Here is a 24532-nt window from a genome sequence, read left to right on the forward strand (position 1 = left end):
AGACACACCAGAAGAGGGCATCAAACCGCATTGCAGAGGGTTGTGAGCCACCATGTGGTTGCTGGGAATTGAACTCAAGACCTCTGGAAGAGCAGTCAGTGCTCTTAACTACTGAGCCATCTCTCCAGCCCTAGCTCTCAGTTTAAAAGTGTGTTGGAAACAGAATCAACAGCTCTGTTGATTATGAGTGGTTTGAACCGATTCAATACACCTATAGGTTACTCCAAAATTCCCCTAGTTGACCCTCTTAGATTTGAGAACCTACTGGGGCCACCCTGGCCATCTCTCTCTCTCTTTCTCTCTCTCTCTCTCCCTCCCTTTCTCTCTCTCTCTCTCTCTCTCTCTGTCCTTCCCTTTCTCTCTCTCTCTCTCTCTCTCTCTCTCTCTCTCTCTCTCTCTCTTCCCTCTTTCCTTCCTTCTTTATTTTTCCCAATAAAAGCCTAATTGGCTGTCTGGATGTTAAAACATTTACAACCGTACAAAGAAGCATATGACTCTGTGTAATAAGTGCCTGTCAATCATCAACATCTCTAATTGACATATGGGTAAAGAGGTAGGGATTGTGAGGTGTTACTGGAAGATGGAGAATGTATGGAAGTACCCAGGCATGAGAGGGAGGCACAGAAACATCATCACATGTCTCCCTGTGTCATCCTCATAGCCTAGAAAAGCGCCGGGGAACAGTCTGGGCGGCTGTCTCCTTCATATTTACCCAAGGAAGCATGAAGTCTTACTCGAGACTCTACAGGTATCATGGAAACACCCCAGACTCTGAATTTGTTTTCCTGTCCATTCAGGTAGAAGAGGTACAGCAGAGGCCCAGACTTATTCCTCTACACCATGAGCCCACTACCAAGGAAGTGAGGGGCTAGCATTATGTTGTCTAAGCCCTCCCATGTAGGTAGCTCTTCCCTACTATCATTTCCCCTCCCTCGCCTACACAGGGAAGAAGGGTGAGGCTTTCTCCATTACTAGAGGCAGGTATTGGACTCAGGATGCTTCAAACTCCCAGTCCAGAGCTCCAAAGAATGGCTGTATACTAAGCCGAGCAAATGACATTATTGTTAGGGCTATTTTACTAATAGTAAACAACGCACTGTCATGCACTGTGGGCATTAACTAATGATAGCTCTGTCTCTGAGACCACTAAGATGGAGATGAAGGAACACATTGGAAGATGCTCCTCATTCACTTGGGTTTCCTAGTCTACAGAACAATATGCCTGCTCTGCCTGCCATTGCCGAACTTTCCACTCTTGACAACCCATGACTTTCCAAAGAGTCTAGAGATTCTGCACTCCGTGTATTTGTATATCTTGTTGACAGGGCTCCTTTCTGCCTTTGATCTGTCTGACCATGACAACCTTACAATACATTTAATTAGTCCTTTGAAGATTTCTGGGCTTCCAGAGTTAACCTGTCCCAACAAAACCCCTTAACTTTGACTGGATCACACCTTGGCAGTGGTTGGCAGCTGGCTAAGAACTGAGTCCTGACCCCAGGATGGGGAAGGGTGAAGCTAAGATCAGAAAGGCAAAGAAGGGAAGGACATGAGGGACTCTCCCTGCAGCCAGAGGTTGAGATGAGCCCCCTCTCCCCAACTTCACCCACAAGGTGGAAAGGCAGAGACAGGGACAGAAGAGACAGAGGAGTAACAGGGCAGACGGGGAGGGTGGCGACGGGGAAGGAACCATCACAAGCTCTTTGATCTTAATTCATTTTATTCTACAAAATGCTACTCAGTGGAAGTAGGAAAGCTAACAAAACAACAACAAAAACATAAAACAAGAACAAACCCCGAGGGAAAATAAATTTTAATCTGTTCTTTCCTCCATAGCAGCAAGCTCCTAACAAGCTTTTCTTAGTGCAAATACTGTAGGCTTGTGTCACATACAGTACACAGAACAACACGGCACCACCACAGACGCTTCCGAGCAGAGACACTCCTCAAAAATTTAAAACTGTACAAAGATTTTTGGGCATACGGTCCTGCCTGGAGAGTTCAACGAGAGCGACCCTCCCAGGGCCGTTTCACCGTTACTTTAAAAATAGGGGACAAAAGGTGCCCAGAAAGGAAATTAAAATTCCCGACGGAGCCATAAAACCTTATACGACCCATTTGCCTCCAGGGTCTAATAGCAAATTTCACTCCACATCATTGACATATCCCAAATACAGATGCATAAAGCTTGAGTTTCTACTATATGCCAAAATACGATATATACACCTCCCACTGCAAAAGAAACCCTGATACCTAGTCTTTATACAAAGTTGAATATTTTCTTCCTCAAAATCAAGTAACCACAAAGTAAAATAAATGGAATATTTTTTTAAAAAATCATACAGAGAAAGTTAAGTTTTGAGAGACAGGGCCAGGGTCTTTCACTGTCTTCTCTTACAATGTAGATTTCTCAGTAGCCACTGTCCCCACAGGAATGACAATCGATCTTTAAAAACAGAACCTTTTAAATACAGTTTATACAGCACAAGTCCACAAATCACTTGAGAAACAAACAAAATAAGAGATCGTTATCCTAAGTTAGAACAAGTGGGGGAGAGAGAGCCGGAGACGGGGGTAGGAACTGAGTACTTTAATGCCATCTGCTTCTATTCAGGCTTGGAACAACACAAAGAAATGTAAACATTTAAAATAAATAATAAAATAAATGTCAATTTCTTCTCCCCTTTCCCTTCCCATACCCTCTGTCAAAATCTGACCCAGCTCCTCCTGCACATGTTGTGAGTGCTGGATCGTTACAGACATTTGGTGAGGCGTGGCCAAAACACTAGAAGCAAGAGGAGACACTGACTTAGCAGTAGGATGATCGTTTTAAAAAAGAAAAAGCTGCAGGAAGACACAAGCATGCACACGCATGAACACACACACCCACATGCGCACACATGTGCACACACATGAACACACACAAACACATATGTGTGCACACACATGCACATGCAGAAACACACACACACACACCCCGTCAATAAATAGTGAGATGCTGGCTTGAAGATAAATGCTAAGATAACACAAGCACACGCTGCAAGACCTTTTACTCATAGTTTAAAAAGAAAGTCATACACAACACATATCCTATTGGTCCACAAATTCTATGAGAACTAAGGTGGCCCCTTCAGCCACCTGAGGAGCACAAGCCAGGTAGGAGGAGTCTGAGGGGAGGAGCCTGGGATGGGCAGGTGTGCTGAGGATGAGTCTTTGAGGACCACCAGACCAGAGGCACTCCCACCTGGGAGTCTCGGAAGAAACCTCTCTCATCCCCAAGTGTTTTTGTTTAGTCACTACTTGGGGACCTTCTAGGAGATGAACCCTTAGTCCTATCTTAAAAGAGGATAAATATAAAAGTGCCTCATAGTGCCCAGCACATAGTAGGTACTTATTCTTTTCCTCCCCAATGAGGCCACATGAAATGTCTACTCAGGGAAGGAAGTCACTGTGAAAGATAAATGGTGACATCTCAAGGAACACTTTTGGTCTCTCAGAAAAGTGGGGGGAAATGAATCCAGATGCTTCAGATGTGCCGGCCCCTCTTCCACTGGGAGTTAAGTGGATGCAGACAGAGAAAGCTCCAGGTTCTGCTTACTGTTGGCTTTGAAATGCTCCCATGACTGGCCAGCATGGGCACACTTAGCCTATGAAAGCAGCAGTCTGAGCTCCCCAAAACCTTCCCTCAGGGAACCAGTTGCTTGGTGTTAGCTCCCAAAATTTCCTAAGCTTCACCTGGGCTCTACTCTTTGCAGTGCCATAGCTGTGCCTAGCTAGCTAGCCAGAGAAGGACTGTTCCCACAGAAGCCTGGCGGCCATGACTGTGTGATGCTAACTGATTAAGGACTGCCTGCCCTGTACTAACCCAGAGCTGCTCACAGTCCAGCCCAAGTCCATGACAGCTGAGGACACATGGGGAGCGTGTGTGTCCATGAGCACAAAGCACCCATCTCCCCCACCCCCACTGCAGCTGCTCCCTGACCTGGAGGCAGGGAAGGACAGCAAGCCAGGCACCTGATTCTGGAGCGCAGGCATGCATGAGTAACATGTATGTGACCCAACTTGGACAGTGAGCCAGAAGAAAGCGAACTGAGGTCACATCCACAGTTTAGGTAGAAATATTCGGCTTCCCCCCCAGAAATTTCTGTCTTTGGAAAAGCCAAAAAGTCTTGTGGAACAAAGTAAGCAGGTCGGAAGGGAAGGTGACCTCAGAGGCCTCGTTAGCTGGCTGTGCTCTCTGGCCCTTGATGTCAACACAGATGAAATCTGAACTGCAAGCCAGACTTGGAGTGTCCAACCAGGGCACCAAGTCATAGGCCTGTGGCCTGGCTTGGGATCCTGCTGTGGGCAGAAAGGGGCTTTGGGAAAAAAAGGTCAGGCAGCAGCTTCACTTCAGAAATAACCCACAGGCCTGAGGGAGAGAGCTCCCACTTGGCTTGAGATGATAAAACTTCACACCTGAGATTGCCCAGGGTATGTACCCAACTCCTCCAGTCCCAGCTCCACTGGCTTCTGCTTCTAGGGCTCTGAGGCCATCAAACCACCTCATGGAGCACTCCCCTGCCCCAGAGGCTCTGGGAGACTAGAACAGCAGAGTTAGAGCCAAGGCTTACGGGAAAGAACACATCGAAATCACCTCCTTTCTGCTCCCTCCCTACCAAGCCAAGCTCTGCTTTTCAGCTCTGCTCCCCACGTGGCTCCCGGGTCCTGTGTGTTCTGCATGCATGTAAGTATTTATGGGGACATGTGAATTTAGGGTGAGAAGGGCATTGGTCTGTGAAGGTGTTCCTTCTCTCTCAAAAGTGGGGATTTTACCATTAAGCTTGACACGAGTAACAGGGAGTAACAGGGCTTTAGACGGGTGGATGGTGATCCCGAGCATAAATACTAGTCAGAACATTAGCACTAGAAACCAGTTCTGACCAGACTCCACTTCCATACTTGTGTCAACAAGCAGTGGGGACAAAGGGAGAGAAAGGTAGAGGGCAGGGCTGTGCCCTAGCTGGAGGCCAGGACAGCCATGAGAGCGATGGTTCTGCAGTGGAGAGGAACACACACTAGCTTTGATGGGAACCGCATAGACACTCAAAGCCCTAGCAAGACTGGCGGAGACCAACGACTCCCGGCAGGTATGCTGGGTCTGGGGGTCATTCTGGAGTGGGCCAGGGAAGTATGAAAGGAAACCCACTGGATTCAGCAGCAGCAGAGACCACTGAGAGCAGAGGGTGGGGTCCTGCACCTCACTGATAGGAGAGCAGGCGGGGGAAGGCTAGGTAACTGGGGCTGCTGCTGCTGCCAGAAACCATCTCTAAGCGCAGACCCCACATCCCATACATTAAATATCCACGGGTGGTGTCACCATGAGAGTTGGGGATGAGCAGCGCCCAGCCGGGCCTTGGAGTGATGTGTGGCTTCTAGGAAGGAGTGCTTCCCAAGTCTAGAGAGAAGGGTCCAGGGGCAGAACGGGCAGCGGTGAGGCAGTAATTAAAGAGACGCCCAGCCCAAGACAGGTGAAGGGAAGCTCACTAGGACAGCCATGTGGCTTTGTTGGCACAAATCCTGGCTTGGTAATTAGACGTTTGGCAAACCCAACCTGTGCCCCGGTTGTCGCACTCACACCCTGTCTTCTGGCCAAGCCGATCCTCAAAGAGATGTGCACCTCCGAGACTGGGGAGGGGAGGTCCTTGGCGCATCCCAGTGACGGCAGCATCGCCAGCAGAACTCAGGGAACCCACGGTCTGTAATCACAGCGCACTGGGTGTGTAGGGAGGGAAGGTTCAATAATATTGCACTTTGACTGCCCCTTCGGGACACGTCCGCCCCAGTGGAAGAGTCATCTGCTTTCCCAGCTCCAGAAATAAAAGCGCTTTACTATCTGGACCACCCAGATGAAATGTCATGGCAAAAACCCAGAGGGAGCAAAACTGATACTAGGGGGAGGAGGGGAACCAAAAGGCACTGAGCATGCTTGGTGGGGCAGGAAAGGACACTGTCACTCCAGAGACAACGAATAACAAAGGGACAGGAACCATCCGGGCCAGCTCCAGGGGGCGGGGCTTCAGAAGCTGGGAAGACGCGCGCGAGTGCGCATCCACAATGTTCTCTGAGGCTTCTCAAGAAAGAGGATTCGCTTCAAGATGAATGAGGGAGCCGGGTATCCCAGGGCTTCTAAGAGATCAACCAGTGTCTCACCACTAAGTCCCATTGGGTGGGTCCCCAAAGCCAGGAGCCCTTTTTGCCCTTAGGGCCCTGGAGTGCTTAAAGGTGCTGGTCCCTGGGAAGGGTGTGGTAATGATGGATGAGGACTCCTCCAGAGCTGGCCCGAGGAGCACAGGGTTACAGGGCCAGCAGTGTGGGGGAGTTCAAGGAGTCTGATGACTGGTCCCCACTGCTACTGCTTCTGCGGTGAGCCTTGGAGCAGGACTCTGAGGGCGACGCAGGTGACTCCTGCTCCAGAACATTGGGGTAGGTGAAGACAAGGTTTGAAGTGCCCGGAGTGATGGCAGGCGTGGAGGTCACCACGATGGGGGTGTGCAGAGGCTCTTCCCCGTAGAAGCCACCCCCGGCGATGCTGATGGGCTTGATGACAGAGCGCTGGGTCTTGTCCATCCCTGCTGAGGAAGAGGGGCTGTCCTCTTCGGGAGGCTCCTGCTTCACCACGACGGGGCCAACGCCAACGGCACTGCCCGTACCACGCAAGGACTGCAGCCCGGAGGTGGGGGGCGATCGGCGTTCTTCGGGGCTGATTTTGCACACAGGGCCGTGAGCTACCAGCATGAACTCCAGCTTCTCCTTCTCCTTTTGCAGCTCAGCAATCTCTTTCTGCAGCCCAGACTTCTCCTCCTCCAGCTCCTCTGTCTCCTGCAAGGGGAAAGAAGGGTGTGAGGGACAGAAGCCTACAGGCTGACCTGAGGGGTGGGCCCAGTTCAGGCATGAAAGGGAGATCCGCAGTGTCCTCGGGAGACCTACCACAAGCTTCTCACACACCTGGCCAGAGAGTTAACTGCGGTGTGAGTCACATGGTGGCTCACAGTTCTTTACTTCTGAAGGAGCAAAGTCGGCTTGTCGGGCAGGTGAATTAACATCTGGAGCCGCTGTAATTGAGCGCTTACTTCATGCCTGTCACTAGGTCACATATTTCAGAGATAATCTCATTTAACCCTCCAGAAGTTTCTGAAAGCAGATGTTATCATCCGCCCGTTTTGAAGAGGAGGAAACCAAGGTTCAGAGAAGTTTGGTCACTTGCTCAAAGTTACAGAGCCGGCAGAGAGTTACCCAGACTTGAATCCCAGGGCACCTGACTCCAGAGTTTGCATGCTACTACATTCAATCCTCGTGGTGCCCCAGGTTAGATCGGGATACTCAGAGCAAAAGGAAGACTCTACTCAACTCTTCTTTACCATCTCCGTCCACCGGCACACACAGCCTGAGCTAGAAGCTGCATGAGAGCAGACCCTCATGACAACCCTCTACTCCCGGGGCTGGAACAGACAATGCCTGGCTTGTAATAAATGCCCAGGCAATTCCTGCTGGATCTCGCCTCTCTTTAGTTTCTGAAGTTCCCTAAACCAGAGACTCCAAGGAACACATTTAGCTCCACTATGAACCCAACAGAGAGGTGACAGACTGTAAGAACCTGTGGGGATGCCAAGGTCACAAGTGGGGACCTCAACTCCCCTCCTTAACACAAAGACAGAGCAGAGCAGCTGTCAGTGCCTAAGGATTGGAATGGTTGTGGGGTGGAAGGAAGGTGTGGGACACCGGCCTCCTTCCCACTTTCTCTCTAACACAGATTCCCATTCACAAACGCAGAGATACAGGCAAGAGCTTCATTAAGCATACTACGGTGTATTCCGGAGTGAAGAAAAAAAAGTTTCCATCTGTCTCAAGGGTCTGATGAACACGTCAGAGGCTTCCTGTGGAGGATGTGGCTCAGGGCCTGGGTAGCTGGGCCAGGACGTGGGGGAGGTGGAGAGGTAGGGTGTGAGACTTCTGGGAAGAGGGGAGGACAGCAGGGAGGACTCAGAGGAGGATCTGTTCTGGGCTGGTGGTGAGGGATGCCCCCAGGGAGTCACAGTAAGGCCCAGCTCCTCGAAGTATGAGAGAATGGTTAACCATGGAGGGCCCTGCTGAGGGAGCCTCCCATGGTGGACTGATCACTCCCTGATCTGCCTCATCTGGGAGGAAGAGCTTCTAACCCCAACCCCCATCCCTACTCTGACAGTCCCATAGGCCATGACTACAGGGATCATGGGATTCACCAAGTACATATTCTACTGAACGTGCCCAAAAGTTGGTACTGAGGCCTGAAGGAAACAGTTTAAAGCAAATCAATTGTATGTGGAAGGATTAAATACATTCTAAATCTCTCTAATAGCCAGATGATAATTTCTCAGCTCCTCTCCTCTCTTTGAAAGCATTCTATCTAAGGAGTCAGCATCTGCTTGGGACTTCCTCTACCAGCTCGGCCTTTCCTTTAGCCAGACACAGAAGGGAGTTACGTTAGGCAAAGCTTAGAAGGAGCATGGCCCCCTGACTCCGGGTCTGAGCAATTAGGGAACATGGGAGAGTGACTCACAAGGACAGACGAAGCTCTCTGCTCACAGTAAAGATGGGAAACCTTCCTGTCAATGAAGGGTATGCAAAAGCTCCAAGAAAATGTAACTCAACTAAAATGTGACCTGTCTGTGTGAGGACGCTTGCTCCCACCCCACTCAAAGCAGGGTTCTTCAACCAGGCTGGGCCGCCATGGGCATGGAGGCAACTGGAACCCTGAGAAGGCTCATGGAGAGGCAAATGTTGATGTGTTTGCCCTAGCTCACCAGAACTGTCAACTCTTCATCTAGAGCCCCAGTGGGTCTGAGGACAGAGTGCACTAAGGCACTGACCTAAAAAGGTGGTCTTCTCTCCTCTTCAGGCCCACACTGGTGGCGAAGGCCACCTCTCATTCCTTCATCTACTCATTCTCTCCTACCACCACCACCACCACCCCCTCATTTAGCATAATGTCGACCCATGTCCTTAAAAAAGAAGTTCCATTTCTCCTGACTCATCATAAGTGTGCCATTGGAAAGGACAGGAGCCCCCCAGGTCCCAGCTCCTCACCGCCTGCAGCTTCTCTGTCAGTTCACGGCGACGGTTCCGACACTTGGCTGCAGCCAGCTTGTTTCTCTCCCTCCGGATTCGACGCTTCTCCTCCTCTTCAGGAGACAGCTACAGAGGCCAAGGTCAAGAGTCAGGGTCAGAACAGTACGAACAGATCGCAGCATTTAAAAAAAAGCTGTACTTTAAGGGCTGTAACCTGCTCTTTTAGAACTGGGGAGGAGAGGAGAGAGGAGTGTAGCCAGGTTCAGAGGTCCCAGAGCATGAGGCCCCTACTGTGCAGCTGCCTAGAGGGAGCTGTCACTGGATGGATCTGCTGTGGAAGGTGGTGTTGTATATTTAAAGGGATAGCAGGTCAAGAGTGGATGAGGGATTCAGGGCCCTGCATCAGGACAGCATTTGTCTGTCAGCTCTGATTCAGAGCCTCAGCTAGGGAAGATTTAGGAAGCCAGGTCTGGCCTCACCTGCTGTACCAGCTTCCTCCAGAGCTGGCTAATTATCCTCCTCCTCCTCCTCCTCCTCCTCCTCCTCTTCCTTCCTCTTCCTCCTTATCATCATCATCATCATCATCATCATCATCATCATCATCATCTGCTCCACAAGCTTCATGGCCCACCTTTGATTATGTAGAGTCTTTGATTATGTAGAGACGCACCCATGGAGGAGGCATGTTCTGATGTCCTGTCACTAGCGGGAGGGCCATGGGTACCACTCTACCCCCAACCCCCTCTGCCAACCCAAGTGCTAATTTCTCACAGGTCTCCCTGAGGACTCCCTAGGAGCCTGCCAAGGGAAAAAGCAGCCTAGGGATAAAAGTCTCACTGTGCCACTTTCCTGATTACTTGACAGTGACCTTCTATGTGATACAAGATTCTAAGAGTTGAGGCTGATCTGTGCAGAGAGGTCAGGAACCGGCTCCTGCCCCAGAACTGGTCAGAGACTTGGTCATAGACAGTACCGAGGAGAAGGCCATGGGCCAAAACACAAGGCAGGATAAATGGAAGACCCTCCTGTCAGCTACCAGACACTGATGCACACCTACTATGTGCCTTTGCTCAGCGAGGGGCCTAAAAGATTCTAAGTATGACAGGACCTGAGTCCTGCCTTTAAGGGACCCATGGAGAAAAAAGCTCAAGCTATCCCATAGAAGGAAGTTATCTAACTATAAACCATACCATGAGGAACAAGCCATTTCTGCTAGCTGGGCCCAGATCAGGACCCGTAGGATGTTCCCTGCCACCTGGGTGGCTGTGATGTCATGAGTGGAGAAGGAAAGCATGAAAGAGGCCAAACTCATTTTACCTACACCCCACAGGAGATCACCAGATCACTTGTTGTTCCCAAACCTGTCTTGGTCCAAGGCTTACAAAGTTAGTTACCAAGAAAGCCTATGGCCCTGTGGTAGTCTTAGGTTAAGGTCTCTTCACAGGCCACCTCCCCTACAACTCTCTCCCCCACCACAGCCTTTACTGCTGAAGGAGAATAAAATAAAATAAAATAAAAACCACTATGCTTGGTCCACATCAGGCCTTCCTCCCACCTCCGGTACTTTTAGCCTTAGATGTGTCTCCTTGTCAGGGAGGTGTGGGGCAACTGTGGGTACTGTCGACATAGGAAATGTTCTGGGGTGGTGAGATCAACGTGGTTACAGTCTCAGTGTTGTTAACATCACCAGGGACCCACCCACAAGCCACACACGCCCTCCCCACTCTGGGCTCAGGGGAGCCTTCTGGGCAGGCTCTGGAGGAGGTCATGAGGCACCAAACTGACTCTTGGGACAAGCCTTAGGTTAGAAACAGGGGTGGGGAGTGGGGGTAGGGTGACGGAGGGAGTGGGAACAAGCCACAGACAAGACCCTAGGGCCAGGAACCCAAGAGTCAAGGCTCTAGAATGTGGCTGCCATGAAAGTGATTCTAATGTGGTTAGTGGTCCTCTGACTGGCTCTCTCCCTCCCTGCCACAAGAGGAAGGATGTCTCCAGATGGCTGGTCTTGAAGCACATCTAGGTGATGCGGCGTCACAAACATCCAACTGAAGGTCAAAGTGGTGATGCCAGTCTCTGCTAGTAACCCTGTATGACCCTGGGCCTTCTCTCTGGGTCTCAGCTTCTTTATCTATGAGCTGAGAAAAATTTGGAGGCACCGTCCTCAATGCCCCTTCCGGGTGTAAACTTCTGAATGTAGTGTGAGGCAGACCCAGCAGAGGAAGAACGTGAGACACACCACACACTTCAATGTCCTCCCAGCCCACAGGAGCCTGGCTGTCACTCAGGATCATGTATATCATAGAACAATCTGGCCTGTCAGTGGTATGATGGTTTGATCATGGCTTCATGGCTTCAGCTTGGGGAGTACAATTACAAAGGACAGTGCTGTCACTGCTACATCACCTGTAACTGTGACTAGAGGAAGCCCCCAGAAGGGGCCTGTAGCTTCCCACACCCATGCAACTGGACTGCAGGTCTACTACCCATAGCCCCTCGGGGCCCTTCACTGGGGCCCCAGTGTCAGCATGGATTGGCCATGAGGTCCTACTTTGTCTTCAGGAGAGCAAGGTTGCTAGGAGGGAGCCTCTAGCCTCTTGGAATGGAGAGATAAGCCCTGCAACTCTGGGAATCCTTGGGTCTGCTGGCTCTGGGTCCCTCACTATGCACAGGGAGCCATGTTTATTGGTACTGGTACTAGGATATGGCAGACACTGGGGCCATGGAATGGAGGCAGATGGGGGCGGGGGTGAAGGCTTTCGCAGTTAACAGGAAAGTTTTACTAGATTCACATTTGAAAAGGAGAATGTACTGTTAAAGGGTTCCCATCTCTGGGCTCACTGTGGCATGGCCTTGGAAGAGCACTGAGTATGGAGTCCCGGCAAGGCGGTCTGATTCTCGGGTGCATTGTCCATTGTGGGAGATGGATAAGATCTTTGAGGAGGAAAAACAAGCGAACCCTCATGTGTGACCTCTATCCCTGCCCCAACTCCCCAGAGCTGAAGGGACTCCTCAGGTCCCCAGGTCACTATATTTCTGGAGTGTACAGTCCAGGAACCGGAAGAGGGCTGCAGCTTTGATCTAAAGGCTTGAGACACTGAGGAAGAATGCAAAGTCACCTGGGTGTTCATAGCTCTATCCTATGGCACTCCTCCAATGGCTCCCCACTAAGGCCTAGGACAGGTACTACTACTGTAGGAAGCCATGACAGTTCCCACTCACTGAGACTTCACACCTACAAGGTGTTCTCCCCAGTCAAGATCTCCCTCAAGCACTGACAGAACACTCATGTTCATGAGTCCTTCCCTCCCCTAGCTAGAGGCATACCTGCTCATCTCTCCTTCTGCGGCCCACGGTGGTACCAATGGTCTTGATCACTCCAGGTCTTGGGAGAGCCATGTGACCAGGGACCGAAGCCAGGCCTGGCAGGGGACTGTAGGGATGTGAGCGTGGATAGGGATTGGACATGGAGGTGATCACTGTGGGCTGTACCATCCACTGCAAGTCCTGGCTGGTGGTGATGGCGTTGATTGTGGGGATGAAGGCACTGCCCGAGCCAGGCATATCTACCCGGAACTTCTGAAACAAGGAGAAGGATATGACATTGAGCCAAGAAATGGCAGAATAGGACGATCAGAGCCAGAGCCAAGGCTAAACGATGTAGACTTCCAGGTTATGGCTTGATGGCAAGGTAAGGACCCAGGTGGGCTTCCCCCCAAAAAATGGGAATAGCCAAACATCAAGCAGCTCTTATCCATCCCTGGGCTATGTCTCAGATCTCTTCCCTGCCTGGAGTCCTGAAAGCTCCGTTCTCAGGAACTCAGGGAGGATGTAGCCATATCCCAAGTGACTTCCAGGACACGTGTGAGGCTGTGCGGCTCAACGTTCACCCTGCAGCCCTCCAGGGTATATATCTGCAGGATGTTTCAATGTGGCCTCCTGGGCCTCTGAGTCATCTACCAATTACTCCCCAGGGTACTAGCTCAGGACATGTCTCTTAGAGATTTGCACACCAGTAGATCAAGAGAGATCACTACACTTATACTGTGTCAGCTTGTCGCTTTCCAAGGAAGTTTGTGATTCACCTTAAAGCCTATCAGATCAAGGTCAAGCTGAGAAGCCCGAATCCTTACCTCTCTGTCTATTGCCGAGTGTACTATCAGTGGGTGGGACTGTGGCCCGCGAGTCTGACTTTACAACCAGACTTCCTATTGCTGTCCTTGACCCCTGTCCCTTCCCCTTCACTGACACCTGGCATGGGGCAGATGTGCTGTGTCTAACTCTACCATGGACTCACAGATGTGTGCAAGGGAACACCTTGGTGCTGGCAGCTCAAAGGCTTCCCTTTGTCTCTTAATTTACATGAGGATCATGTTGTAGAGCTCTGGGGACTATGGGATGCCTTAGAATTAAAATCCAACAAGACAGAGCACCAAAGCACATTAGATCAGTCCCTCATCTACTCTGTTACTGGAGGTGACAGGTCAGAGCCTGGGCCCTAGTAGCTTTAACTAGGTAGGCTCCACACCCATCCCCAGTTGGCCAATTAAACAGTAAAAGAGGAAAGCAGAGAAGGGAGATTTATTCTATGTGACCATATTAAGGAAAGGAACAAAGAGGCCCAGTGACCCCCCTCTCCCCAGTCTCTTCAGGATCAGGCCATGAGGTTGATGTTTAAATAGAGGGCAAAGGGATGCACAGCTAAGTAGTCAGGACGTGGTCCTGCCCATCACCACTACCTCCAGTCTATCCTGCAAGGAACTCTGACAGGCTGTCCTACTGTGTGAAGACCCTTTCCTTCTCTCAGCATGAGATTCCTGGGTCAAATTTAGTTTCTCGGTGACCATCGTTTTTAGTGGCCTGAAATCCAAACGGAGGGGCACAAGTGTCTCTCCTTAGAATTTATTCCCTCCTGCCAGGATGGCAACAGGTGGCCTTGACTCTTCTCCAGGACAGCTCCTGGAAAGTGAGAGAGGCAAATGGGAGAGAGCCCTCACCCCATTTCCAGCAGTTCAGGAGAAGGCGCTCTATGGTCCCAGTCCAAAACCCATCCTCAGACAATCTGTGTCCACAAGAGCATTCTGCAGCTTCGCCTCCTAATCTCGTGGGTAAATAACAGTCATAATAGCTAGCTCTTCCAGAAGGACAGACACCGTGTTAAAGTCTTGCCTAGATTCCTTGACTGGTTCTCCCTCCAAGGTCAGTACCACATTACCTTCACCACAAAGGCTGCAACGGCTGGAGAGAGGTCAAGCCACTTACCCAAGGCCTTACTGCTGCAAAGCAGCAGGATCAGAATCCAGACAGAGTTCAGCACAGCCAAGAAAGGAGCCTCTCTACATGGCACCACAAAGATTTCTCTATTAGTCTTTCTCCCTCAAAACCCAGCCCTGCTGCTAGAGTCCACCCTGTTCTAAAGATTCCTTCAAGCCTTCCCTCTCACCAAGGAGGTCCCATAGATTGGTTCTGCCCCCCCCCCCAAAAAAAAATCCTACTGTCATTAGCCCAGGAACTATAGCAGCCTCTGCCTGGTCTAATCAGAGCAACCAAAACTAGAAAAATTACAAGTGACCACTTTTTCATCATTTATCCCTGCTGATAACATCATAGGTCCTGGTATGAAATAAAGTGAAGCCTACACACACACACACACACACAGAACCTGAAAGAGCTGACAGACTCATCCTCACATACCATCCTGCCACCACCTGACAACTCCAGTTTGTGTGGAAGAACATGACTGCCTCACTCCCCAGATTGCCCCAGTGCAGGAAAGCTGCCCAGTGCAATGGATTCTGGGATTTTACCAGGGAGGTTGCCTAGTACAATGGCTTGTGGCCATTCTGGCCAGTTCAGTTACACCTGAACTGAAGGCTAAGGTAAGTAGGGTTGGATTTGCTTTGGAACCAAGAATTGACTGAAAGGAAACAGCTATGTCAGACTTGGTGGCTCAAGATTATAAATCCCAGCTATCCATGGGGGCTAAAGTAGAAGAACAAGGGAAAAAAATCCAAGGCCTTTCTGAGCTACAAAATGAGTTCAAAGCCAGCCTGGACAACTCTATGAGACCCCGTCTCAAAATATAAAACAGACTAAATTACTCACTTAGCAAGCACAAGACCTTAGGTTCAGTCTTTAGTACTGAGAGGGAGGGAGAAAGGGAAGGGGGCACATTTCGTGTGAATCAGGTGTGTGTTTCTCTGGGGCTACAAGAGGTGGCATGAGGGCTGTGCTCTGCCCTGAGCCAGTCACTGAGGGCTCAATTCTGGGACAAAGGAGAGCATATTGATTCTGAACTTCCCACATTATTTCAGGGATTAAAGCCACAGCTACTGTAATCACAGGCTGCAAAGCACGTAAGTGGTTCTCAACCTGGCTAAGAATGTTCTGAGGAGCTTGTAAAACTCGCCGTCGGAGCATCATCATTAGAGTCTAAAATAATTGTTCAGGGGTGGAGTTCTATTACAGGTACTTTTTCAGACTCCAAGGAGATCCTATTATAACATTCAACCAGGGCAGGAAAACATTGCCCCAAACAAACGGAAGGCACTACAAATCGTCACCATCACCACCGCCGCCACCATCAGCAACATCACGTCACCCGGTAATGTAGGTCTGTGTACACCGCACAGGCTAGCTCTTGGGAGCGTCGCCAGCTTCCTACTTTTGGAAACACCCAACTCTGTACTCTATTGCTCTTCCCTAAGACAGGTCCTCAGATAGAAGGGGTGCCCAGGGCAATGGCCCTGGGTGACCATCTCCTCCTTGGGGACAGCCACCAGCTCTCTTTTTAGGAAAGCATCTAAGAAAGACCACAATGTACCAGTTGTAGGTTTGGAAGGAAGTGGGAAACCCAAAGTGAGCTGGAAGACTAAGATCCCTCAGGGATGGGCAGGTGCCTCCCAGCTCCTCTCGGGTCCTCAATGCTCATACAGTTTTCCCGGTAGGCACCAGCCAGGTTCCTTGCACCGACGGCTTGGTCTAGACAAAACAAAGCTGCAATAAAAACAAGGCGGGAGGTAATGACTGCCTCTGAATCGCATGTACACCTTGTTTCAGACAGAGGGTAAGCCATCTGGATAACATGAGGGTTCCAAACTGCAAGACAAACAATGCCCTGTCCCCAGAGGGGACTGAGCCCTGATAAAGAAGGCTTTTGTCTCCAAAGCAGCCTCTTGGAGAGAGACGGCACAAAAGTTTCAATTAGATCTGGCAGATGGGTCTTGTCTCAGCTCCAAACATGTTATTCAGAGAGTGGCAATGGATAAGAGAGGAGATAAGGCTAAGAGTCTGTGGTCTAAGAAGCGAGCCTGACCAACAGGCGCTCCTCCTATGCCAACAGATGAAGAAGGACACAAATGTCCCATAAAGGGGGCACGGAGTCATGATTCCCATGAAGGAGTTCACACTCAAGAGAAAGAAACCAAGACAGCTTTCCAGTTACAGAACAAGGCTGTGACAGCACCTGGTACCATGTGGCAGTGGTGGGGGGAACGGGTGTGTGTGTGTGAGAGAGAGAGGTAACCAAGTTCTCTTGGGGTACAAGCCCCTGGAGAGCTCTTCCTTTGGGGACAGGACTGAAATGTTGGGTGGCTATATGGCATTCCAGACTAGCAGAGCTTCTAAGTACTTAGAAATATTGTGTCTCCCTGTCAACTTTTGGGTAATTCTCTATAAGGACCAAGGACGCATCAGTAGGGAATACTTGAGCATCCCTGGGCTCATTAAACTTCACTTACAAATACAGTTTGGTCTCCTAGGCTCAGGTAAGAGGTAAGCAAAAGAGATGGAAGCAAAACCCACCCAAGTAACCAAACAAACAAAAAGAGAGATCCCTTTTCATCCAGGAAGCTAAGGGGATGCAAGTCGCTCACCAACTTGGATTTCTGCACCCTGAGCAAAAGTTTAAATCCTTACGAGCTTTGTTGTGTGTCTTTGGGCACACTGGAGACTTCAGTGTTAACCAGCAGCATTCTGTGCTTGAGGTGCAATGGGCTGCTCACTCAGTGATGTCCGTCAGAAACCAACTCAGCAGGCCAGAGAAGTCTCACAGCCCAGAAGCCGCTGACTTGGAAATTAGCCTTTTGGGACTCAACAACAGGACCGTGGGTTCAGAAAGAGTCATACCTAGTAGCCTTGCTGAAGAGTCTCCGAGCAAGAGTTTAGACTACCATCCCCTTAGGCTTAAATGGAGGGTCTCCCACAGTCCTGAGCTAGGCAGGCAGGATTTAAATAGAAGTCAAGCTTGGTCCTCTTGGCCAGGTTCTTCTTGGACCCCAATTATGCAACACATGAACCTGTGGACCCTGTAACCTGCTCCACCAGGCAAGCAGGCAGGCAGGCAGGCAGCAGGCAGCAATCTAGGAAGGAACTGGCCTATCTCCTTCTATAGCCTCAACTAGGGAACTCTAACTAGCTGGGGACTAGCTGGGGAGAGAGGGGGTAAAAGGCATGTTCTCTTCACACTTCTTGGGCCCAACACCAGCATCAGGTGAGTGTGTGTTCACTGAGCCCAGGAGCCTTCCAGAGCCTCTAGTATGGCGTTACATTGGCCATCACCTTGACCTCTGGCCTTTCTCCTCTAAGAAAATACCATTTATGTTACAATGGAAATCGCTGCTAATAACTTAAAATTCCCAAACTTTTATACTATACAAATGTATCACAGTGGACCTGTCCCCACCAGTCTCTTCTCTGTCTTAGCTTCATTTAAAAGAACAAGTCTAGCCTGTGGCACTTCACTGCCAGGATGTAGGAAAGCAGGAGACGAGGGGCAGAGCCCCGCCAAGGTGTTATCCCCAGGTCTCTCGGATTCCCTGCTCTTTCTGGCAAGAGCCCCACTCCTGAATGGGAGAATACCTCCTCTCACACATCCTCCAGGTACTGCTGTCAATCAGGCCGGGTTTGCCTGTCCTCTTCTCCATGTCTTTCTTGACTCTTGTCAGGATCCTAATCATATGAGACATGAACCTGTGGACCCAGTAGCCTGCTCCCACGGGAGGACGGGTGGTCTGTCACCTCTTAAAGAACTGCTGAAAGGGAAGCCCGGTGACATCGGCCACTCGACAAGGCTGACTCAGTTTCGTTACTGGCTCAGTTTGCACAGAGGATCAAGTTACCAAGCAGGATCTGGGACAGATATACGGACCTCAATCAGGAAAGCTGACATTATTTTGATATGCTGAAGTCACAACTCAACACGTACAATAGGGACAAGCCATGTCCTCCCAGCAGTGAGGCTAATTTTTACCCTTTCAACACATAAACCACAGTCTTTGTCTTTGTGTAACAAAGGAAAAAAGATGTCCAAGGGCATCGATGCAAAGATGCTGTGGGCAAGGGGCCATTTTGTGAGCTTTGACTGGGGGGACATCTGTCCAAATGGACTCTGGAGACTGAGACCAAGACTTGAGGTCTCACTCTTTACTGGACCCCAAGTCTGTCCACTCAGACTTCATGTGTCAGACTTAGTTCCAAAGACCTTCTGGAAATTTTTAAATAGCAAATTCACCATTTAAGAGAAGATTTGTTGGCAGGGAGAATTTTCTAAATGCACTGAAAACAATAAAAAAAAAAAAAAGAACAAAAACTCAGTATTGCAAAGCCTTTGAGTCCGGCAGTCTCAGCATTCAACTAAGCATATAGTTCAGCAAGGGAGGAGGTGACAGAGATGAGGAGGATGACGATGACAATGACGATGCTGATGATTTGTGTGATTTAGGTGTGTAGGTTCTGGTGTGTTTGTAGTAAGAAAAAACAAACAAACAAACAAACAAAAAACCACCTCAAGCCCTCAAATTTTATACTCAGTGTGATTAATAAGACAGGCAGAAATACAATAATGGAAACACACTCAGGATTTTGGAAAGGAAAATTCAGTTGCCTCTCAGACAGTTTATGACTGCTATTTCACCCCATGGTGGTGAGAAACTGGACACTTCCACCAGGAGGAATCCACGGAACAGATACATTCCTGGGGTAACACTGCCTGATCCTAACCTACAACATCTATAAGATCACAAAAAACAAAAAGAGAGACCATCACTTTGCATCTTCTCCCCCTCCCCCAACATTCCCCCCACAAGCACATGGGGAAAACAATCCTTCGGTATTTGAAAACACTATGGGGCGGGAGGGGGGGCTCACGAACAAGAAAAGAAAGCACCCTTTTATTCCAAACAGGCTTTATTTTTTAAAAAAATAGATTTTTTTTCTTAAAAAGAAACTCACTTTTAATTCAAGCCATTTGTAGTTAGTTATTGTTCAATATACAGCATTTGTTTGCTTTAAATAAGAAGAAAAATTCTAAGAATTTGGAAAACTAACCAAGTTTAACACTCTTGAGACTGGAAAAATACATTCTCAGGATAGTTTTTCCGAAAATGTCCTGTAGGGGGCACTAGAGGGGTACGGTTGAGGCTGACTTGGGAAATCAGTCATTTCTGGTAAAAAGTTGTTTGATACGAGGAATGTCCCAGCCTGGTACAGTTGGCAAAAGTTCACTCTGGGGAATTTTGTGTGTGTGTGTGTGTGTGTGTGTGTGTGTGTGTGTGTGTGTGTGTGTGTGTGTGTATGTGTGTGTGTATGCGCGCACACGCGTGCATGTGTGTGCATGGCTGTTGGGAGACTGTGGCAGGGGGGAAAAGGTGGTCTGATGGTCCCTGATCCAGAAGGAAATGTCCTTGACTTATTCTCACAAGTCGTCAGAACAGATAGCCGCTTTGGAAAAGTTCCGTGTCTTGTTTTGTTTTGTTTTTCATGTGAAGGGGGCTGAAGAAAACAAGTTATGAAATGACCTGTGTTTGTGTAACTGGCTGGATTGCGTAATGCCAGGGCCCTGAAACCGTAAGAGCCAAGGAGCAAGGCACAGCATATATCTGGAGGTGTTGTCCCCAGGAAAAAGAAAATCACAATAACAAAGCTCACTCCAGGAGGGCGAGGTACATCCAACAATCTCCAAGAAAATTAAATTGCCAGTCATTAACCTGTGAGATTGAGATTATAGCTACAACAGGAAATATTCTTCATGTTTTGAGTTCCTGCCATATAGACTGTCCTAACAAAGAGCTGCCTGCCTCCCACCCCACAGGTCCATGGGACTCTGTCCTAAGACCTTATGAAGCTAGACGGAGGGAGGGGGGAGGCACCAGGCAGCAAGTTTATGGGGGATACAGGACCCTGCAAACAAGGAGAACAGGGGGAATATAGCATTGACTTGCCCAAGGGAAACCAGGAACTTCTCACAATGATTGGTCCACTGTGCCGCCATAAAGGATGAAGGCCCAGTCACTAACTGCCAGGAAAGCTTCCCCATGCAGAAGGCTGGGAGCAGAGCTGATTACAGACTTTATCTGGCATGTAATAAAGTTACCTTGAGCCCAGATCGGGGTGGGGTAGCAGCACAGACTTGGGAAGTAACAAAAGCAGAGGCCTATCACTGGGACCACAGAACAGTTTTGTAGGAAGTCAGAGGAGGTGTGGGGGGGAGCCCTCCCCCTGTTCCTCATTTTGCACCCACCACTCTGGCCAGGAGCAGAGAGGCCAGGCTGAGAGTTGGCTTAAGTGGTATTACCTTGCCAATCCCTCTGGTTTGAAAGACTTCTTGCCCATGCCGCTGAGCAGAATAGGCAGCCTGACCTGAGAATCCCATGCACTGGTGGCTGCTAATTGCAAAATCCTCATGTGTTACAGCATGCTAGGAATTAGCCAACAGCTGCTTTTTGCTTGGGTAATGAGGCCCCATTACACACTGCTGGACGGAGCTCTCTTCCTTCATCTGAGCATTGGTTTCCTGTCTGATTTGCTTCCAAAACAGGGAATTGCCTTCACTCACATCCTGGGCTCAAAGCCCTAGTGACACAGATTATTCAGTTGGGGCACTGATGTCCGGTCTGACTTCCCATCCAGGTCCCAGAGTCTGAGCGAAGCTAGGCAGGGAGATTGTACTGTGTCAGTGCTCACTGTCTTGGTCTCATTAGTGGAAGAAACAGACAACGCAAAGCTTCTATGTGGATTGGGAAGGAGAGGTAAAAGGGGTGGGGTTATTGGATTGGAAAGTAGGGGACAACAGGTATAAAGGACCCTAAACCCATTGATGAGTGATGCTTGGGTTCAACCCAAAACATCAACTATACTGGGATGCAAACATAGCCAACCAACTTTTTAGGTATGATTTTGGTGTCCAGTGGTAAGTAAGGGTCCACTGACTGCACCCTCAATGCTCAGACCATGCTGTCTACAGTGGGTGCTTAGTAGGTATGGGGGTTGGGAGGAACTAGAGAGAACACACAGAAAAGCCATTTGGAAGGACTCGCCAGACATGGGACATCACTTTGAGAGAGATGCCCCTCTTGTCAGATTACAAAGAAAGCAATATTTTTTATTATATTTCCCAGCTCAGTCCACCCTTCCCTGGAAGACCCCGGACCTCCTATCTGGTTGACTTCTAAAGGTCAAAGTCAAAGCTTATGGAGTAACCCTTGCTGCAGCCAGCTTGGCTAGGAACTCTGGCTGAGGTGGGCTTCAGGTGGCAGAGGACCTTGTGAGTTCATGCAGTTCTCTCACAAGATCGTGTATGTGGTTCCTGCGACACAAGTCGGGTACCCCAGTACCCCCACCCCACCGCCCCACCAATACCTGTCTGGTACCTACAGAGACATAGATTACAGGCACAGTCCCTCAGTGCGAACCAGCCCAGCTGCTTTAGAAAGAGATGTTTTTCTGCTTCAAAAACCGCTCAGGAGCCCAAGTGATGTATCCTCTCTCTCCCCCACTTCTCTCTGACAGCTTCTTTGCCCCAGGTACTCCCCAAGCCCCTCAAGGTTCTGCTGGGGGCGGGGGGGGGGGAAGTACAGGTTCCTGCCCTGCCCGACCCTTACCGGAAGCTGGAGGGGGGGTGTTACAGGAGGTGTCAAGAGCCAATCAAAGCCGGCTTCTTCCTTCCTGACCTTCGCACCTAATTCCCAGGGGCAACCCCCTCACTCCCCTCACTTGAAGCCTTGTTGATGAGTCCCCAATTCCTTTCAGAAGAGAGCTAAGACCAAAGAATAACAGAAGAAGAAAGGGTTAAAAAGCCTTCCCCGGTAGGGTCCTTGACGGTTGGGAGGGGCTTAGGGGGCGCAAAAATTTTCTTGCCTATCCACTACCTAGAAAGAGGAACGTGAAAAGGGAGGGAGAGCGGCTCGGAAGAAGGCAACAGGCTTTCCCGGAGGGGGCCTGTAATTTCAGGAGCTTTTCTGGAAAATTAAGTAAGAAAGGGGAAAGAGGGTGTCGTTGGCTCTTCAAGCCCACTCTCCGCTTGCTTTTAAAAAAAAAAGTGGAGGGGTGGGTGGGGCGGAACGGAAAAAAAAATCCACAACTTACAGCGGTGACCCCTAAGTATTTTTCTAGCCTGGCCAGGAAAGGGAAAAGACGAAGGTTGGAGGTGGAGGCAGAGGGAGCGAGAAGAGGGTAGGAGTCGGCCCGCGCCGCCAGGTGCACCCCGGCCCGCACGTACCTGCTGGCCGCCGCCACCGCTGGAGTAGGACTCGGCGTGCGCAGGAGAGCCGCTGCTGCCCCGGGACGAGGTGTCAAAGTTCCCGGGATAATCCTGGTACATGATCCGCGGTGGGGGCCGGAGAGGAAACAGGGTGGTTTTCTTCCCCGCCCTCGCCGCGGCCGCGCACAGTCTGCTGCGCGCTCGCTGGTCCACCGGCCCGGCCGCGGGCTGGGCTTTTCGCTCCCAGGCTGTCCCCCAACCCAGGCAGACAGGAGGCAGCGACACTCGGGAAATGACCCCCGATCGCCTCGCACTGCACTTCTTTTCTGTTCTGCGAGCTCCGCGGAACCGGTTGTCCACCCGGTCCCTCCCTCTAAAAAGTCGGAGCGTCCCTCGGTCCCTCCCCTGCGCGCGCCCTTCCGCCCCCGCGCGCAGCCGGAGCTCTGCCGGGACCCACGGGCTGGAGAAAAATGGGCAACGCGAAAAGACTAGGAGCCCCGAGGGTGTCGCTTGGCAGCTCTGGGGGACTCCCTCTCCAATCTCCCAGGGCGCCAAAAGGGCGAAAAAGAAAAGCTGCCGGTTGGGAGAAACTTCTGTTTCCTCCTTTTAGAAAAGGAGCCCGAGAATAAACTTCCTGTGGCCAACTCGCCGCCTGAGTTTCCCGGCGACTCGGACACTTGACTTAGGACAAGGCGACGAGCGCCGGTTCAGCGGCCCTGATCGCGCCGGTGGGACAGCGCCCGTGGGGTTCCAGGCTGAGCGGTGCTGAGAGGGACGTGGCTCCGCGTCGCAGTGACCTGCACCCCGTGCCGGCTCCGGGACGAGCCAGCCTCGCGCGTCTCGCCTCGCTTCGCCCTCCCCTCTTTCTCCCCCTCTTTCTTGCGCTCTCTCTCTGTCCCTGCCGAGCGCCGCTCGCTGTCTCGCTCCGAGCCCCTGCGCTCTGCCCGAGATGAGTCACTACAATGGCACGAGTTCAACTCCACACTCTTTATTCTCCAGCCCCGCACCATGTGGATCCACTCACGTCAACCTTAGACTCCACCTTGCTGGGAGGAGCGCTCCAGGCGGCGGGGGAGGAGGCCCGGGACTAGGAGGAGGAGGAAGAGGCGCGGAGGGGAGGGGTGGAACAGGCGCGGCGCTCCCTCCCGGCCCGGCTCGCGGTCGCGCTGACGCCAGCCGCACACCCAGCGCGAGGAAGGCGGGAGGCGGGGAGGGTGGGAGCGCGAGGCTTTCGCACTAAGGGGGCGCCGAGGCCGCCCGCGTTCATGCCGATCTCCTCTACCCCCCTGGGGCGCAGCGCCCTTGGTCTGTTCCATTGGCGCACGTTGCCAAAGATGGTCATTTGCGTTAGAGGACGCGAGTGCGGGTTTCCTCGCATTCGGGTGACGTGGAGGGAGAGGGATTCCCTCGCCTGCTCCGGAGTGCGCCCTGGCCTCCCTATCCCCCCTCATCCCCACCCCAAAAGGAAGGGGCGCGGGGCGGGGCCCCGAAAGGGACCGCGCGGGCCTGGGCTCCGGGTTTTAGGGGAAAAAAAAAATCGCAGTCCTGAAGACGAGACGGGCGGCTCAGTGCGGCGCCACCGCGAGGCCGAGAGCCCGGCGCGCAGAGCTGCTCGCGGGGAGGGCGCGGCCGTGCGCAGTCGTCCGCACCCTCAGCGGCGCCGCCCGGTGCAGCGGGCGTCCTGGGCGCACCGGGCACCCGCGCCACCCTGCGGCCGGGTCTTGGCGGGGTGCGGCGCGGCGCCTCCAGGCGGGGCTGGCCTGCCCATTTTTCAGTCGGAGCCTGGCTACCCACTTTGTGTGTGTGTGTGTGGTGTGCTTGGTTTTTTGTTTGTTTGTTTTTTGTTTGTTTGTTTGTTTTTTTGTCTTGGCCTTCCAATTAATTTGCTTAGAAGTAGTATTGAAGACGAAATTAACTAGCGAGACATCCCAGGAATCCTCTGTGTTACACAATTAGGACGCATGTAATAGC

General features: G+C 51.0%; 1 protein-coding gene across 1 annotated transcript; it reads right to left on the reverse strand.

Moving 5' to 3' along the window:
• Nucleotides 1-1702: 1702 nt before the first annotated feature.
• Fosl2 (FOS like 2, AP-1 transcription factor subunit) lies at nucleotides 1703-23536 on the reverse strand. Its single transcript, XM_031355836.1, has 4 exons — nucleotides 22580-23536; nucleotides 12412-12663; nucleotides 9106-9213; nucleotides 1703-6861 (listed from the first exon to the last, which is right to left on the reverse strand). The coding sequence occupies exons 1-4, from the start codon at nucleotides 22679-22681 to the stop codon at nucleotides 6337-6339; spliced, it is 987 nt and encodes a 328-aa protein (XP_031211696.1). The 5' UTR covers nucleotides 22682-23536; the 3' UTR covers nucleotides 1703-6336.
• Nucleotides 23537-24532: the final 996 nt, after the last annotated feature.

The sequence above is a fragment of the Mastomys coucha genome, unplaced genomic scaffold (assembly GCF_008632895.1).
Source record: "Mastomys coucha isolate ucsf_1 unplaced genomic scaffold, UCSF_Mcou_1 pScaffold6, whole genome shotgun sequence".
NCBI classification, from domain to species: Eukaryota; Metazoa; Chordata; class Mammalia; order Rodentia; family Muridae; genus Mastomys; species Mastomys coucha.

Excerpts from the sequence above, each read along its gene's own strand:
- Fosl2 (XM_031355836.1), bottom strand. The coding sequence starts at position 22,681 with ATGTACCAGGATTATCCCGGGAACTTTGACACCTCGTCCCGGGGCAGC. Across the intron at positions 9,214-12,411 it reads GCAGAAGGAGAGATGAGCAG|CTGTCTCCTGAAGAGGAGGA; the intron begins GTATGCCTCTAG and ends TGGCCTCTGTAG. Across the intron at positions 6,862-9,105 it reads TGACAGAGAAGCTGCAGGCG|GAGACAGAGGAGCTGGAGGA; the intron begins GTGAGGAGCTGG and ends TTCCCCTTGCAG.